The following is a 16,268-nucleotide window of genomic DNA, read 5'->3' on the forward strand; positions in this document are numbered from 1 at the left end:
GAAGTCATCAGAAGATCAGTTTTATATCCCGTATTGAGACAATGATTTAAGCTGAGACGGCTTTCCTTTTCTTTGTTTTTTTTTGGCCTGGGAATGATATCTAGAGCTCTCTAGATCAGAACTTCACCTTATTCACGGTGTCCCTCCCTTACTCTTGGGGTAGGAACTTTGACAGACATGTCTGAGGATCCAGACCTGCTGGATGCCGTCCGGAAAGTTTACGAAGCAACAAACAAGCTGGACGATGGTGATGGTCTGGACAGTTGGATAACTGGCGCAGATTATGAACGCTCACCGGACGGAGCAAATCAATTCGGGAAAGGGCCTCGACCACAGCGTCGAAACTGCGAAGTGCAATCTGACGGGAAGTTGAAAGCAGAGCTGGAAAGGGAGTTTCTGCACCCTTCACCGCGACTTAGTTCTCTGTGGCTAAGTAAGCTGCAACAGTATGTTCCCATATTTGCAAATACACCTTATCCGGTTATGTGCCAAAAATCAAAAATTGATTGCGTTTAATCTAGGCGATGGGAAATTCCTGTGGACTACCATGATCTGTTTGAGCTGGCACCTCCGCAAACCCGCACCATTATCCGGTTTACCCGGGAAGGTCTGGAAGGTAGGGTTACTGGTTATCGTGAGGTTACTGTTCCTTCAAGCAGTGCTACTGCAAAAAACTCAACCTCATTGCTTAGACGGCCAGCAGGCCGTGCTGATTTCGTTCGCGGTGCTGCTGGATTTTTCCCGTTTGCACCTGGTGGGCTAGAGGGCGTGGAAGCCATTGCTGAACTTGAGTCGGAGGTTCAAGCTGATGAGCGGCGGGCTGCTACAGGAGGGAAGTCCTCGGGGTTGGATAGAATTATTAACTTTGGTGTGGAAGGTGGTTTGTTGGAAGTGCCTCCGGGGTTTTCCAGGGGATTGAAATTTGGGAAGGCGAAGAGCAAAGATGAGGAGTGGGATGTTCAGGAGGTGGAGGATACTCTGGAGCAGAACGAGAAGGGTATTGATGAGATAACTGGAGAGGGTTCTCCCACTGACACAGATAAGAACTTTGAAATGAGTGTACAACTTGAAGAGGACTTGTCTAGTGATGAGAAGGACGAAGACATCGATTCTTTACTACCTGTTGAATATCCAGCTTTGGAGCCAAGAGGTCAACTTCTGGCGCCCTCTTCGAAGAGAGGAGGCAAAGAGTGGGCTCATGTGGTGGATGTTAACAAAGAGATTACAAATTTTTACGATTTGGTACCCGATATGGCACGAGAATGGCCATTCGAGCTGGATACCTTTCAAAAAGAAGCAGTCTATCATTTGGAGAACGGAGATTCTGTTTTTGTTGCCGCTCACACATCTGCTGGGAAAACTGTGGTGGCAGAATATGCGATTGCGCTCGCTTCCAAACACATGACTAAGGCTATCTACACATCCCCGATAAAGGCCTTAAGTAACCAAAAGTTCCGTGACTTTAGAAATACATTTGAGGATGTCGGAATTCTGACGGGGGATGTACAAATTCACCCCGAGGCAAGCTGCTTGATTATGACCACAGAAATCCTCAGAAGTATGCTTTATCGCGGAGCTGATCTTATTCGCGATGTGGAATTCGTCATTTTTGACGAAGTTCATTATGTGAATGATCTGGAAAGAGGTGTGGTTTGGGAGGAGGTTATAATTATGCTTCCAGAGCACGTTACGCTTATTCTACTCTCCGCCACGGTTCCAAACACATACGAATTTGCGTCTTGGGTTGGACGTACTAAAAAGAAGGATATCTACGTTATTTCAACCCCCAAGCGCCCAGTCCCATTGGAGCATTACCTATGGGCTGATAAAAGCATGCTGAAAATCGTCGATTCGAGTAAGAATTTTATTGAGAAAGGATGGAAAAAAGCAGATGACATTTTATCTGGGCGCGACAAAGCTCGTGCTCAGAAAGCTGCAGAATCCCAGCCCAATCACAATAGAGGTGGCTATGGAGATAGAGGTCGTGGTGGTGGGCAGCCACAACGTGGAAACCAACGAGGAGGGACCCAACGTGGTGGCGCTCAACAACAAAGAGGGGGTGCACAACAAAGAGGCAGAGGCCAACCTGCATCTCGTGGAACCGGCAATATCGCTAGAACAGGCCGAGGCGGTGGACGAACCACGGTAGCACAGGACCGAAATATCTGGGTTCATCTTGTGCAACATCTGCGAAAGGAAAATCTGCTACCAGCATGTGTTTTTGTATTTTCCAAGAAAAGATGTGAGGAAAATGCGGATTCTTTGTCAAACCAGGATTTTTGCACGGCGGCGGAAAAGAGCTCTATTCATATGATTATTGAAAAGTCGCTGGCCCGACTAAAGCCAGAGGATAGAATCCTACCGCAAATTCGCCGTGTCAGAGAGCTGCTGAGCAGAGGCGTTGGTGTCCACCATGGCGGTCTTTTGCCAATTATAAAGGAAATCGTGGAGATATTATTCGCCAAAACCTTAGTGAAAGTACTCTTTGCGACAGAAACTTTTGCCATGGGTTTGAACCTCCCTACAAGGACCGTTGTATTTTCTGGTTTTCGAAAACATGACGGTCGATCATTCAGAGACCTGCTTCCAGGTGAATATACCCAAATGGCAGGGCGAGCGGGACGGCGTGGCCTTGATACTGTCGGGTCTGTGATTATTGTTTCGTCTGGCAAGGATGAAGCGCCACCTGCAGGTACCCTACGTCGCATGATTCTGGGCGATCCGACAAAGCTACGATCTCAATTTCGCCTTACCTATAACATGATTTTGAATCTGCTGCGGGTAGAAGCCTTGAAAATTGAAGAAATGATCAAAAGAAGCTTCAGTGAGAATGCAACGCAGGCACTCCTCCCGGAACACCAGAAGCAAGTACAAGTGTCTGAAGCTACACTGGAGAAAATAAAACGAGAGCCATGCGCCATTTGTGATATTGACATGGAAGCTTGCCATGAAGCTGCCGTGGAGTTCTCGCGGTTAACTACTCAACTTCATGTCAATCTCCTTTCATCCCCGGTGGGGCGGCGATTGTTCTCAGCCAAGAGAGTGGTTGTGTTTAAAAGGGTGAGGGTGACATATTGAGACTCAATTTTGAAAACCTTCCACTAACATTTCCTTTTCTTTCATAGAATGGCATCAGAACGGTTGGTTTGCTCGTGCGAGAAGGCGTGGCTCCTGGGCCAAATATTGGTCTGCAGGTGTTCGAATTTGGTCCAATGAAATCCAGCCGACATCCGAGTGATATTCTTCCATACCTTCCAGAGTTTCGACATTTGTTTTCTCCACTCTCAACGGAGCCTTTTGAGATGGTGCTGAAAACGTACAAAATCTCACTTGAGGATCTTGAATGTGTAACCTCGACAGTGTTAAAAATAGGGGGTCCGACTTGGTATTTAAATATCAAGAAAGGTAAGCATATCCAATCAGGGATGTTTGAATCCCTTCTATGTATTTGTGGCTGACGTCTTGCAGAGGCATTGAAAGTTGCACAAAAGGACCTCGTCCAGATTTGTTGCTCGTGGAAAACTGGTTCTTGGAATGAATTGGAGTGGGATCGAGTGAAGGAACTTCAAGTGGTCGAGATCTTAAACAAGCGAAAGGAACAGGTGGCCATCATTGAAGCCTGCGAATGCCTGCGATGCCCGCAATTTTTGAAACATGTGAGTTTGGACACACATCTCGTGATTTTTTGAAGATTCATTTAATTGGATAATACTGATACTTGGACAGTTCGAAATGCAACATGACGAATGGCAGGTGAAAGAGAACATATCGCAGTTAAAACAATTAATGTCGAACCAGAACTTGCAACTTCTACCAGACTACGAACAGCGTCTTTTGGTCCTCAAGGATCTTGGTTTCGTTGATGAGGCATGTCGAGTCCAATTGAAAGGAAAGGTAGCCTGCGAGGTAGGTGGTCCCGTAATTCATCCAGCTAATTCGTTTTTGTCAGGCCATGACTAATAAAGCTCTGGCTGTAGATTCATTCAGCCGACGAACTGGTCCTGACGGAATTGATTCTGGAAAATCTGCTTGCAGAATACGAGCCAGAGGAGATCGTTGCTCTGCTGTCAGCCTTCGTCTTCCAAGAGAAGACCGAAAGCGTACCTTTGCTGACACCACGGCTTGAAAAGGGCAAAGAGGCCATCATCAAGATATCGGAGAAGGTAAATGACTTCCAAATCAAGCACCAGGTCATTTTATCGAGTGGGGACTCCAACGACTTTGCAAGCAAGCCACGGTTCAGCCTAGTCGAGGTCGTCTATGAATGGGCACGTGGAATGCCATTCAACCGGATCACCGACCTGACCGATGTGATGGAAGGCACAATTGTCCGTGTAATCACTCGGCTGGACGAAACATGCCGGGAGGTGAAGAGTGCTGCGAAGCTGGTTGGCGACCCGACCCTGTATAGCAAGATGCAGCGGGCCCAGGAGATGATCAAACGCGACGTGATATTTGCGGCATCACTTTACATGTGAAGGGAATTTCTAATGAGATACACATTGGCTGCTTGATCCGTCGAGGTTTTAGCTCTGCATTGTTGGTGTTTTGGCAGCGATCTCAATGGCCAGGGTCATATTTGAACCTTGATCTGGTACTTAATAACTACGTGTGGATGTTTTGTGTGCAAGGGTACACACAAAAAATAGATCTGTCAAACCCTTGAGAATTTTGAAAATCTAGAGAGTCAACTCCGTCCTTGATAGTGGTAAAATTATAATAATAATAATAAAATAATTGAGTTAAATAACCGGAATCTTGCATTCAAGATACATACAATTTGTAGGCATATTTTATTAATCATGTTTGGAATTGATTGGAATTTCCCAGAATTAGCTAAAGCAAAACGATGTTTGCTGATGTTCCTGTTACTAAGGAGCAGGCCCAACAATCAAATAAAAGAAAATTAATAAAAAATAAATTACAAAAAGCACCAACCTCAATTTTAAACTGCGGTCCCCGCCGGTCTGTGTCCTCTCTTAAACTTTTTCTACCCAACAACCCCCTTCAAACAAACCTACCACCATTTCATCTTCACACCTCAATCAGCCACTCTCCGCTGCATATCCTACACCAGGGCCACGGCCAGCTTTTATACGATCTGGATTTCTAGCTCTGTCTTCAGGCCCGGCGCTGGAGGTTGTTATAAGCGCGAGATGGATGTAGCAGCTCTCCGAGAACGTATCCAGGCCACCCTCGACACCAACGCGGAGGCTCGACAACAGGCCGAGGCGGACCTGAAATATGTGCGTCACTTGGTTCTCTCTCTATATATAGATGTATAGATAGGTATCGCTGGGAGTATGCTGACTCGTTCCGCACCATTAGGCCGAAGAGCAGCCTGGATTTATAAATGCGCTGGTCGATATTTTGCAGGCCGAACAGGACAATGGAGTTCGACTATCGAGTAAGGGATCAACCCCACCATATTATTTTATATTCACATCTATTTTACATATGCTATGCATGCACACATTCACAAACACACATCTTACCCTACCATATTTCATCAATTGTGAAGTTATTTCAGTATTCTGATCACTGACTTGGAGCTTGTTTTCCCTCTCTCAGCTGTTGTCTACCTGAAGAATAGAGTCTCCAGAGGATGGGCCCCTGCTGAAGAACAACCAATCCACAAACCTATCCCAGACGAGGATCGAACTCCGTTCAGAGCGCGTATCATACCTCTCCTTGCATCTTCCCCCCCTGCTGTTCGATCTCAACTGGCTCCCACTCTTTCCAAGGTCCTCCAGTATGATTTCCCTACGAAATGGCCCGATTACATGGACGTGACCCTCCAGCTACTCAATACGAACGATGCAAACTCCATCTTTGCAGGTTTGCAGTGCCTGCTGGCAATATGTCGCGTATACAGATTCAAGTCTAGTGATAAGAGGGGGGATTTCGAAAAGGTGGTGGAAGTTTCATTCCCTCGTCTTCTGGATATTGGGACTCGTCTTATCAATGAGGAAAGTATTGAAGCTGGAGAGATGCTGCGGACTGTTGTCAAGGCATATAAGAATGCTATCTATGTGGGTTAAGGGACTTTTATTCCAGATATTGTTGGGCTAATCTTGGGTTATTCTGGCTGACGTGGAATCCCTTTTCTTTTCGGTAAATCTAGTTTGAACTGCCAAATTTCTTGATGACCCATCAAGCAACGGTGGCCTGGTGCTCTTTGTTCTTGAGAGTCATTGGGAAAATCCCTCCAGCGAGTTCTATGCTCGAAAACACTGACGAACGGGAGCTTAACCACTGGTGGAAGGCCAAGAAATGTTCATATGCCAATTTGAACCGCCTGTTTGTTCGGTATGTTCATGGTAGGTTATTTTCGGGGGTAACAGACAAATCTAATCCGATGATTCGTTGGCAGATACGGCAACCCCAGTCTTCTCGGAAAAACTAATTCAACAAAATACACACAATACGCGAAATCCTTTATCACCACTTTTGCTCCTGAAATTCTCAAAGGTTATCTGGGGGAAATCGACAAATGGGTGAATGGCCAATGGTTAAGCAAGCCTTCGCTTTCCTACACTTTGGTATTCTTGCAAGACTGTGTCAAACCCAAGGCGACGTGGGACCATTTGAAACCTCATTTGGATAATCTTGTTCAGCACCTGATTTTCCCAGTCTTGTGCCAGTCCGACGAAGATATTGAGCTGTTTGAGACCGATCCGTCGGAATACCTGCATCGAAAACTGAATATTTATGAGGAGGTTTCTGCGCCAGACGTTGCAGCCACCAACTTCCTTGTCGCACTTACACAGAGCCGGAAGAAACAGACGTTTTCCATCCTAAGTTTCGTCAATGGTGTTGTCAGCAAGTACGAGACTTCCCCGGATGACCAGAAGCTTCCTCGGGAAAAGGAGGGCGCTCTTCGCATGATTGGAACCCTGGCTTCCGTTATTCTGGGCAAAAAGAGCCCCATCGCGGACCAGGTAGAGTACTTTTTCGTGCGCCACGTCTTCCCCGAGTTCAAGAGTCCTCACGGTTATCTCCGTGCCAGGGCTTGCGACACCTTGGAAAAGTTTAGTGAGTTGGACTTTAACGACCCCAACAACCTCATGGTGGTTTACAGGAACATTTTGGAAGCATTGGCCGACCCTGAACTTCCTGTGAGAGTGGAAGCTGCATTGGCTCTCCAACCCCTCATCCGCCATGATGCTATCCGGACCTCCATGCAGACTAATATTCCACAGATCATGCAACAACTTCTCAAGCTTTCAAATGAAGTTGACCTGGATCAGTTATCAGGTGTCATGGAGGATTTTGTTGAGGTTTTCTCCACAGAACTGACTCCTTTCGCCGTCGCTTTGTGCGAGCAGTTGAGGGACACGTATATGCGAATTATTGGAGATATGCTCGATGAGCGAAAAAATGCTTCCAAGCCCGATGAAGATATTTACGGCGATTTCCTAGATGACAAGAGTATTACCGCATTGGGCGTACTCCAGACCATCGGAACTTTGATCCTGACCTTAGAAAGCACACCGGATGTGCTTTTGCACTTAGAAACCATTTTGATGCCTGTTATCACCATTACTCTTGAAAATAAACTTTATGGTAAGTCGTTTCTATACATGTGCGTACAGTGACATGGTGCTAAATACAAATAATACAGATTTGTACACTGAGGTTTTTGAAATCATTGATTCCTGCACTTTTGCTGCGAAATCTATATCTCCCACCATGTGGCAGGCATTTGTTCTCATGCATAAAACATTTAAATCTGGAGCTGAATTGTATCTTGAAGGTTAGACTCGGAAAAAAAACCCTTTTATTTTTGCTTTCTACTAAACTCATATGTTTCGTTCTAGATATGCTACCGGCTCTGGATAATTTCGTCACATATGGCTCAGCTACACTGGCACAAAACCCTGCCTATCTTCAAGCCCTAGTTGGCATGGTAGACGACATTTTCCACGATGAGAAGGTTGGAGGTGTTGATAGAATTTGTGGTTGCAAGCTTGCAGAGGCTATAATGCTCAATCTTCGAGGGCATGTCGACCAATTCATCCCAACGTTCATATCCTTGGCAATGACTGTCTTAAGTTCGGATGAAACGCACGCCAAATCTTACCGCATTCACTTGATGGAGATGGTTATCAATTCAATATACTATAACCCATTGTTAGCACTCCAAGTTCTGGAGTCCAAGGGATGGACGAACAAATTCTTCAGTACCTGGTTCTCCAACATTGACATCTTCAACAGGGTCCATGACAAGAAATTGTGCATCGTTGCTATCACTTCATTATTGACCCTGAGAGCAGCTGATGTGCCCGCTAGCGTGCAACCAGGCTGGCCTCGTCTCCTCCAGGGAATTAGCAAGCTTTTCCAAACTCTCCCAGCTGCGTTGAAGCGTATGTGCCCTTCTTGTTCCATTCTTAATGTATTTTAAGGAAACTTGTATTCTAATCAATACTAGACCGCGAAGAAACTTCAAAGGAGGTCGATTACAGCTATAATGACGCCGATGACGATGATGACGATTCGAACAACGATTGGAGTGGAGAGGTTGAGTGGACAGCACAGGATGAAGCCGAAGGTCCAGATAGAGATCTAGATGATGAAAGCCAGTCTTATGTAGAGTTCTTAAACCGAGAAGTAAATTTGCATTTCTTTTCATCCAAATACTTCTATTGCCATCACTGTGTTTGTTAACATTATCCACTACAGGCTATGAAATACGCATCGATGCCCGGTGACGAAGATGAGGAACTTGATGAGGAAGGTTTACTTGAAAGCCCGTTGGACAAGGTTGAGCCATATGGCCTTTTCAAAGCTGTTTTGATGGGTATGTTTTAAGTTTTCTTCATACTTCATATGTTATTCACAACAGTTTCTATGGAATGTCCTAACACTCTTTTCACAACAGGTTTACAGCAAGAACAACCCGTCCTCTACGAGACCCTGACGAAAATTCTCAATGCAGAGGAGCAACAGATCATTCAAACTGTTGTCCAAGAAGCAGATGCAAAGGCATTGGCTTTTGGGAATGCGAACGTTGCAGCTGCAGCCGCGACGGCAAAGGCAAATAGCGAAGCCTGATCTGGTAGGAGAAAACAAAAGTAAAAAAATATAAAAAAAATAAAAAGAAAAAAGGTAAAAGAAAAAAAGAAAAAAGAAAAAAGGTGGCAACGGACTTCGAAAAGGACGGCCTTGTTTGTTTAATTCATTTTTGTCCTTATTCTAGCTACAATTACCTGTTTAGCGTTAACGTTACTCACCTATATACCATTTTTCATATGTGCAGGAATTGGCTGTTTTCAGAATGGACATATGCTATATATAAATTCTTTTCGCTTTTCTGCTCTTTTCTTATGCCATCGTGGATGTTTCCACCTCCAGTTCTGATCTCCATTGCCAGAGGCAATTTTCCTCAACTCCCTCTTGAACACTTTGTTTACACTTGTTGTCTCTTTCCCCCCCTTTGACCCCCTTTTCTCCTTTCGACTCATTAGCCATATTTTCCCTTCCTTACCCAGTCCCTCTCAGTGAAATCCCCAAGGCTATCACCACTCCCCCTCCCACTCTTTTTTTTAATACCACATTGTACATTCAACTGAACCGATGCCGGACCTTTAGCCTCTCTCCTCTCTATACTCTCTCACCCCTTTTATTCCTCCTCGCCTCACTCCGAACCCCAGTCTGTGATGCGCCTCATTTTGCCTACTACCTAAGTGATGCAATTTATTACCTAACGAAATGCCCAGATTTATTTCTCACTTGTTAAAAACGCTTGCTGGATTTGAGCTCAACCTGCAAAGACAGGATTCGGATACAATGAGATTTGTTTTATTTTATTTTATTTTGGTTTTGTTTGTTTTGTGTGTATATATATACTCGCGAATGAGCTGGGGCAATGGCTATTCAAATATATGCCTGGATGACTGGGATGAATTAACCCAAGTCCAGTTCCAACTCCTTTTAACAACCTGTATTTCAAATATTGGGTGTTTGATGATTGAATTGCATCCCCTATTCAACTCTTGCTCCACCCAAATCGATCTCCAAAAGAAGCCAATGATTAACTACGCACCTATTACATTGGAGAGCTTTTATTTATATTTTCTTACACAACTGCTGTAGTGCAACAGAGAGAACAAATAAAAGAAACCCCCAACTGAAAGAAACCCGTTTAGGGTTTTGTTATTAGTCAATCTCGGGTAGGGTTCCAGCTTTTATCACCCCGACGTCATCATGATGGCTTACCAAACTCGTCAAAACGCCCCAATGCAGGTTTTATATCATACAACTCCACAGCCATATATTTAATCGGAGGCCCCTAACGCTCCGTTTTGCTTATACTTACCGTAACAGGGGAATCCTATCAGATTTTTTGTTTAAAGAAAAAGAAAAAGAGAAAAGAAAAGAAAAGAAGCGGTCTTTTTTTTTTTTTTTTTTTTTTTTTTTTTTTTTTTTTATAAATTAACTACGATATCTAGCCCTATATCTATCAAAAGAAGACCACACACATTGCGTCTTCCTACCTAGCCTCCAAACAAAGAATACCTGGCCTTATCAAATCTTCTACCCACTTCCATACGCGTATAGTTAATACACATATTATACATGCAAGCCACCCCATTATAACAGGGGCAAAAACCGCGAAAGAAAAAAAAAAAAAAATGTCCGCCCCTAAGGCTGGCCGTCAATCCCCATCTCCATCTCGCCAAACGGGACCCCAGGAATCCGACATCCCGGGCTGGACTGGAAAGGCGGAACAAACTGTCACAGACGGACACGGGTCTGATGCAGAGCAGCCCATGGAGAACCTTGCAGCTGGTCGACGTTCTGGTGGTAGTGGCGATGTTCCCGGTGTGGCGGTTGATAGTCGGGGCAATGTGAGGTTGCTGAGTAACCCAGTGCATCCGCTCGAGGAGGAGTCGAGGAGGAAGTTGGAAAAGGGGGTTGTGGGGATGAGGTGAGGGTGAGGGTGAGGGTGGATTTTGTGAGGGGTCAAAGGGGATTCAATCGATTGCGTTTTGTGTGTTAATTTAACACTGTTATTTGCAAAATACGAATATTGTAATGGGTTATGGTATGGCTCTGGAAGATGGAATTCAACAATTCGGGCAGCATTGTCAGTGAGTGAGTGTTTCGATGCATTGTCATTGTCATTTTCATGCTATAAATATTGTATCATATCATACTACCAAATTGGGATAAAACACAGGGTAATAATTTTTGAGTAAAAGAATAATCGGAAATTTGGGAACTGCGTGAGTCTCTGGACTTCAGCAATTGTCCTATCATACGGATGCTGGAGAAACAAGAAAAGTTCATTCGTTAAGAAATCATTCATGAAAGACATAATAACTATTAATAATAAAAGCACCCCCTAACGACATCGCCATCCATTGATTCATGCCTTTTTCGGCTCATCCGTGGCAGCAGAAGGTTCTCCCACTACACCACCAGAAGAATTCGCAGGAGCCGTTCTCTCAGGCTGTGTGACATCCGCATGCTCCCTCTTATGCGCCTTCTCGTTCTGCAAATCCGCCAACCGTCTCGCCTCATGATGAATATCCTTAATCTGCTTATCGCTCTGCAGATAGAAATCCCGAATCTTGTGTCCCGTGGGCGTATCCAGGGCCTTCTCGAAATACGAAGACAGCCCCCGCAGACCACTGGCAGCCTTATCAGTGATGCCGTAGCTAGAATCGATGCCTCTGGCCTTATCGGTGGCGTGGAACTTGGAGTCGAAGTCGCTAAGGATCTGGTGGAATTTGGAGGAGAAGCCGTGTTTCTGGTCGAGGCTGATGGCCTTTTGGATGGCGGTGTCGCTGATTCTGTAGCCCTGCGCGAGGTATTCGGCGACTATCCGTGAGCGGGGCTTGTCTTCTTGCTCGAGCAGGTGGTTGTTTTCATCTTTGGCTTCGGAGGCGTCGGTGGATTTACCGCCAGCAAGGTCGTCGATGTTTGCGGCTCCGGTTACTTTGACAGAGGATTGACCGAGCTGGGTGTTGTCGAGTAGGAGCGCGGTTTTAGCGGCGCTGGATGATGTTAGGTAAAGACGCTGTTATCAAGATTTCAAAAGGCCATCCCGTTGTGGGATTGGTCGAGGGCTTTTTGGTGGGGGGTTGGGGAGATTTATTCGTGGACAACTCACGCTTCCTTTTCAAACGTCACGGTTGCAGATTGAGGAGCATCTGGCTCTCCTGAGCTTGGGCTAATTGACAGAGAAGTGATTTTTCCACTGGGATATAAGTCGTTAGCCGTTGTAATATTCTAGAGAATCGATACAGGTCAAAATGAAGGACAACCGGCCAAATTTTGGGATATATATTCCGCCCATAACGAAGGGGGCTGGAAACAAACGGGCCATACCAGAAACTGAAGAAGTCCCTCACCTCCTTCTCGGTCGTCTTGTGCGAGATATCCGAAACGTGGACGGTGGTATGCGAGGACATGGTTGACGATAACGGCAGTAAGCAAAGATGTAAGAAGTGGACAAGAGGGTTTGCTTTTGTATACTGTTGTTGCGGTGAGAAATTTGGTTTCCAGCAGAAGAAGATATTTATCATACGCATCCAAGACCTGACGTCGGGGGGGGGGGAAATCCGCCGCGGTTAAATAGGAACATGAAAGGAAGGAACCTGAGACTGCGCCACTTGACGACATTAGGTGATCAAGCCACATCCAGCCACAGGAGTCCGGCGCCGTCTGACGTAGATTCCGCACCCCATCAAACCGGCTGGAGGGTTCGTCATAGCCACGACAACGCGGAGGCCACGATTGTATCTTATTTGCATTGTGTGCTCTGAGCCTCCGGGAGGAAACTGCAGGAGTCTTATCCTTCGAGGATGGATCTTACAAGCACAATACAGTACATTAAACGGAGTTGAATTCAAAAGCAGGTACTTCCGTCAATTCAGTTTAAAACTGGGAAACAGAAATTAAGAGTCACATTTAGTTTCTTAAAATACTTTCGTACAACCCATCATATTTTCGAAAAAGAAATAGGATCGTGAAGAGGAAAGTAACAAAGAGAGAGAAAAGCCCAAAAAAAAAAAAAAAAAAAAAAAAAAAAAAGGTCATTAGAAACGGGCAAGGGCATAAGACTGTTGTTGGATATCAATCTGAGATCGCTGGATAACTATGTTATGGTTCGTTAGACTGGACTGGCCGCCCGTCCTCCCCACGGCAGCGGCAGCATAAGTTAAAAATGGTAATCGGGTGGCGGTTAATAGTCATAGAGGTAAAGGATAGCCAATTTATCGGGGTGTGGGTCCTTTTTTTTTTTTTTTTTCTTTTTTTCTTTTTTCTTTTTTTTAAAGCAAAATCTACCCCAGAGAAATGCCGCTTTACGGCACCTGGGCTTCATTGCTTAACAATGGATCGGCAATTGACGCTTCGCGCAGACCAGTCGTGAGACTCGACGTAGCTCCAGAGCTCTCCATACGCTGTCGAGGGGACTGCGGTTGTCGATAATCCCTCAGACTGGATTCTAGCTCTCGAATTCGTCGGCGAAGCATTTCATTTTCGCGCTTGACGGCTTCCAGTTCCGCGCGGTGGTGGGCAGCTTCTTCGTACCGTGATATGGCTGCGGGAGATGACATGGAGCCGGATCGTGCGTGGTCTGTCGTGGCAGACGGTTGGGAGGCTGCGTTTGGGACGGCATGGGATGTTAATGAAGGGCGATGGGAGTTGGAGTATGGGTGCGATGAGGTGTGGGAAGAGCTGGTGTTAGAAAGATGATATGGTAGAGGCTCGTTGTGTGGCTGATACGACGAAGAGAGGGATGGGGAGGCATTGCCCGATCGTCGACGTGACGCCACGGATGCCTCACGGCTGAGGCTGCCCCGGGCTATATCTAGGGACGGCCGTGAGGAGGATGGTGTGTCTCGTTCACGAGATGGAGCAATACTTGTTACTCCTCCAGCCAAAGCTCCTGATGTTGCGCCCGCAATGCTCCGAGAACTTATGCTGGAAGACGATCGGTGGCGTGATGGCGTTGGATGTTGCGGATCCAACGGGTCATTGACGTTTGTTGACGTTGAGGATGCAGTTGATGCTACTGAGGCTGTCTGTTGGCGGAGGAGAGTGAGTTCCCGTGTGAGGCGATTGACCTGTTTTAATGTTCGTTCAGAGGTGGCTCTCGATATTTGATATACGGTTATGTGCTCGACAAAGGAGTTTTTCACGTACTACTGCTTCCTGCTCTTTTTCTAACTCCAAATGTAGATCAGCGACCGTTAGAGGGCGAGGATGTCGGAGTGGTCCTGGCAAAAAAGTTGACCCTGTTAGAACGAAGTAAAATCCGGGAAAAGAGATATGTAAGCACGTGTAGAGGACATATACCTGGTCCCATTCCCACACCAGTATTATCGCCCACAGGCACACTGGGAGATGTGGGAAAATGAGGAATTGGAGGTGGGCCCATGATTTGCGAGACACGTCGAGATGCTGAAAGGGAAGGTTGAGATGATGTCGAGCCGATGGTTGTGGGTAGACCGGTTGAGGATGTTGAAGAGGGGCCTCGGGGAAGCGGGGACGGAGGAACAGAATTTAGATCGGGAGCCATCGTAGATGTCTGTTGGTTTTTTTTTTTTTTTTTTTTTTTTTTTTTTTTTTTTTTTTTTTTTTTTTCCCTTTTCTTTTTCTTTTCTTCCTCTCTCACAATAATGGCAATTGACTTAATAATGATGAGGATATATCCGATATTTTCTTAGAGGGAAATCCGACTTTAAGTAGGTTGTCTGAACAAGATATCTAGTTAGTGGATACCCGGGGGGCGGGGGGCCGTTGGGCATTTAGCTCAAGAGGCAGAGACTGGAAGGAAAGCTTCCAATTGGCTCATTTGAGGAAGTATCTGCGGCCAGATCCCAATTTCTGGTGTCTGCTGGTGTCTGAGGAGTATCGCTGGTTGTTGAATATCGCTGACGTCGGAGTATGCACTGGGATTAAAGCGTGAATGAAGGGCGGCGCAGGGCAGCAGTCAACTCGTCGATTAGACCAGTCCAGTCAGCCAACCAGTCAGTCGGCGGGGGAAACTTTTGGGCGTGGTCTTATAGTCAATAGGCAGCCATTTTCCTTTTCTTCTTCTTCTTCTTCTTCTTCTTTTTTTTTTTTTTTTTTTATTGCGATCCAAACCGGGTCAAGAACAGGTGACGTTGCCCAGGTATGAGACTTGGCATTCACTGGTAACGGGGATCGACGTAATAATCTTAATAATAACCTTGAGAAGACTTCACTGCTAATGTGTAATTAATGAACGGCTGGGAACATTTATTCGGTTCTTGACTCACTCGACAAATCACTTCTTGTATCGGGGCTGGAATGCCCAACACCTGATTTGATAACAGACTGTTATTGGCTGGTGACTTTTTAACCCAGGCCTTGCTAGAGGGGCGATCCTGGTCAGATCCTTTTGCGCTGTGAGCCTTTTTCTTTTTCTTTTTATTTTTGGGGATTTCTATATTATTAAGTTGATTTTCCTACCAGGCCCTGGGCAGCAAGGCAAACAACTACTCTTAATTATTAATAAGACTCCCTGTCCCGCCTGCTCTGCCGTGTTGTTGACAGGTTAATGTCATTTCAGACTGTTTCAGCTAACCTGCAGACGAACGTGCTCTGACGTAGAGTGGGCTTGATTAATTAAATGGGGCGCTCACATCCCTTGCCCATAAATGTGCTCGATATTCCTTAATCAGGGGGTTATTCAAAATCATAATATACCAAGCAGTCATCTATCTGCAGGATTCTTCCTTTCCTTCTTCATGTGTAGTACAATTCGGTCGACACGCTTGAGAAGAAGAGAAATTCGGACCTGTCACGGGCTGGAGCTGGACTAAGACGGCCGAACTAGGAGAATTTGCTGTGGAGAATGATGAACAGATCAAATTCTCTACCTCCCCGTTTGATGTGTTATATATATAGGACCGTGTCATATCTCCTACTAAGAGCAGTTTCACCGTCCAGTATCACGACTTGGATCCCTCACGTCGATGAGATGTATCGAGCTGTTTCTCTCTGACAAAAAGAAGTAAGCTGTTCACGATGAAGGAATTTGAATGATCTTTGAAGGGTCCGACAGCACCTTGTGTTGATTCCCTCTTCTCTGGCTGGCAACTTCTGTTTTTCTCATCTGCTTGAGCAGAGTGACCGTCCACACTGATGGAATCCGATGTCTCTGAAAGACAATCTACATTCCGAAATGCACCCCCAACATTTCTGAACGATCGATCCGAGCCAAATGTTTTCCGTGCTCAGGGGAGTTGTGTGACAAAGTCGCTTCGGATGCATCCAGTGGCGGATCC

The 16,268-nt window shown here is 45.6% G+C and overlaps 5 protein-coding genes across 5 annotated transcripts; 3 read left to right on the top strand and 2 right to left on the bottom strand.

The window, feature by feature from the left end:
• Nucleotides 1–177: 177 nt before the first annotated feature.
• PAAG_01344 (antiviral helicase SKI2) lies at nucleotides 178–4,478 on the top strand (the record flags this gene model as incomplete). The annotated part of the gene is made up of 6 exons (XM_015844321.1): nucleotides 178–446; nucleotides 522–3,060; nucleotides 3,126–3,405; nucleotides 3,469–3,656; nucleotides 3,727–3,906; nucleotides 3,978–4,478. 6 exons carry the CDS (start codon nucleotides 178–180, stop codon nucleotides 4,476–4,478), a joined length of 3,957 nt encoding a protein of 1,318 aa, XP_015701229.1.
• A 678-nt stretch (nucleotides 4,479–5,156) lies between these two features.
• On the top strand, nucleotides 5,157–9,054 carry PAAG_01345 (importin-8; the record flags this gene model as incomplete). The annotated part of the gene is made up of 10 exons (XM_015844322.1): nucleotides 5,157–5,246; nucleotides 5,329–5,407; nucleotides 5,572–6,032; nucleotides 6,125–6,309; nucleotides 6,374–7,566; nucleotides 7,625–7,756; nucleotides 7,821–8,366; nucleotides 8,432–8,610; nucleotides 8,683–8,800; nucleotides 8,882–9,054. The coding sequence occupies 10 exons, from the start codon at nucleotides 5,157–5,159 to the stop codon at nucleotides 9,052–9,054; spliced, it is 3,156 nt and encodes a 1,051-aa protein (XP_015701230.1).
• A 1,580-nt stretch (nucleotides 9,055–10,634) lies between these two features.
• PAAG_01346 (hypothetical protein) lies at nucleotides 10,635–10,934 on the top strand (the record flags this gene model as incomplete). Its single annotated transcript, XM_002796292.2, has 1 exon — nucleotides 10,635–10,934. The coding sequence occupies one exon, from the start codon at nucleotides 10,635–10,637 to the stop codon at nucleotides 10,932–10,934; it is 300 nt and encodes a 99-aa protein (XP_002796338.2).
• Nucleotides 10,935–11,371: 437 nt separating this feature from the next.
• On the bottom strand, nucleotides 11,372–12,419 carry PAAG_01347 (actin cytoskeleton protein (VIP1); the record flags this gene model as incomplete). The annotated part of the gene is made up of 3 exons (XM_002796293.2): nucleotides 11,372–12,002; nucleotides 12,119–12,205; nucleotides 12,337–12,419. 3 exons carry the CDS (start codon nucleotides 12,417–12,419, stop codon nucleotides 11,372–11,374), a joined length of 801 nt encoding a protein of 266 aa, XP_002796339.1.
• An 894-nt stretch (nucleotides 12,420–13,313) lies between these two features.
• On the bottom strand, nucleotides 13,314–14,533 carry PAAG_01348 (hypothetical protein; the record flags this gene model as incomplete). Its single annotated transcript, XM_015844323.1, has 3 exons — nucleotides 13,314–14,078; nucleotides 14,158–14,231; nucleotides 14,311–14,533. The coding sequence occupies 3 exons, from the start codon at nucleotides 14,531–14,533 to the stop codon at nucleotides 13,314–13,316; spliced, it is 1,062 nt and encodes a 353-aa protein (XP_015701231.1).
• Nucleotides 14,534–16,268: the final 1,735 nt, after the last annotated feature.

This window comes from Paracoccidioides lutzii (genome assembly GCF_000150705.2).
Source record: "Paracoccidioides lutzii Pb01 unplaced genomic scaffold supercont2.3, whole genome shotgun sequence".
NCBI classification, from domain to species: Eukaryota; Fungi; Ascomycota; class Eurotiomycetes; order Onygenales; family Ajellomycetaceae; genus Paracoccidioides; species Paracoccidioides lutzii.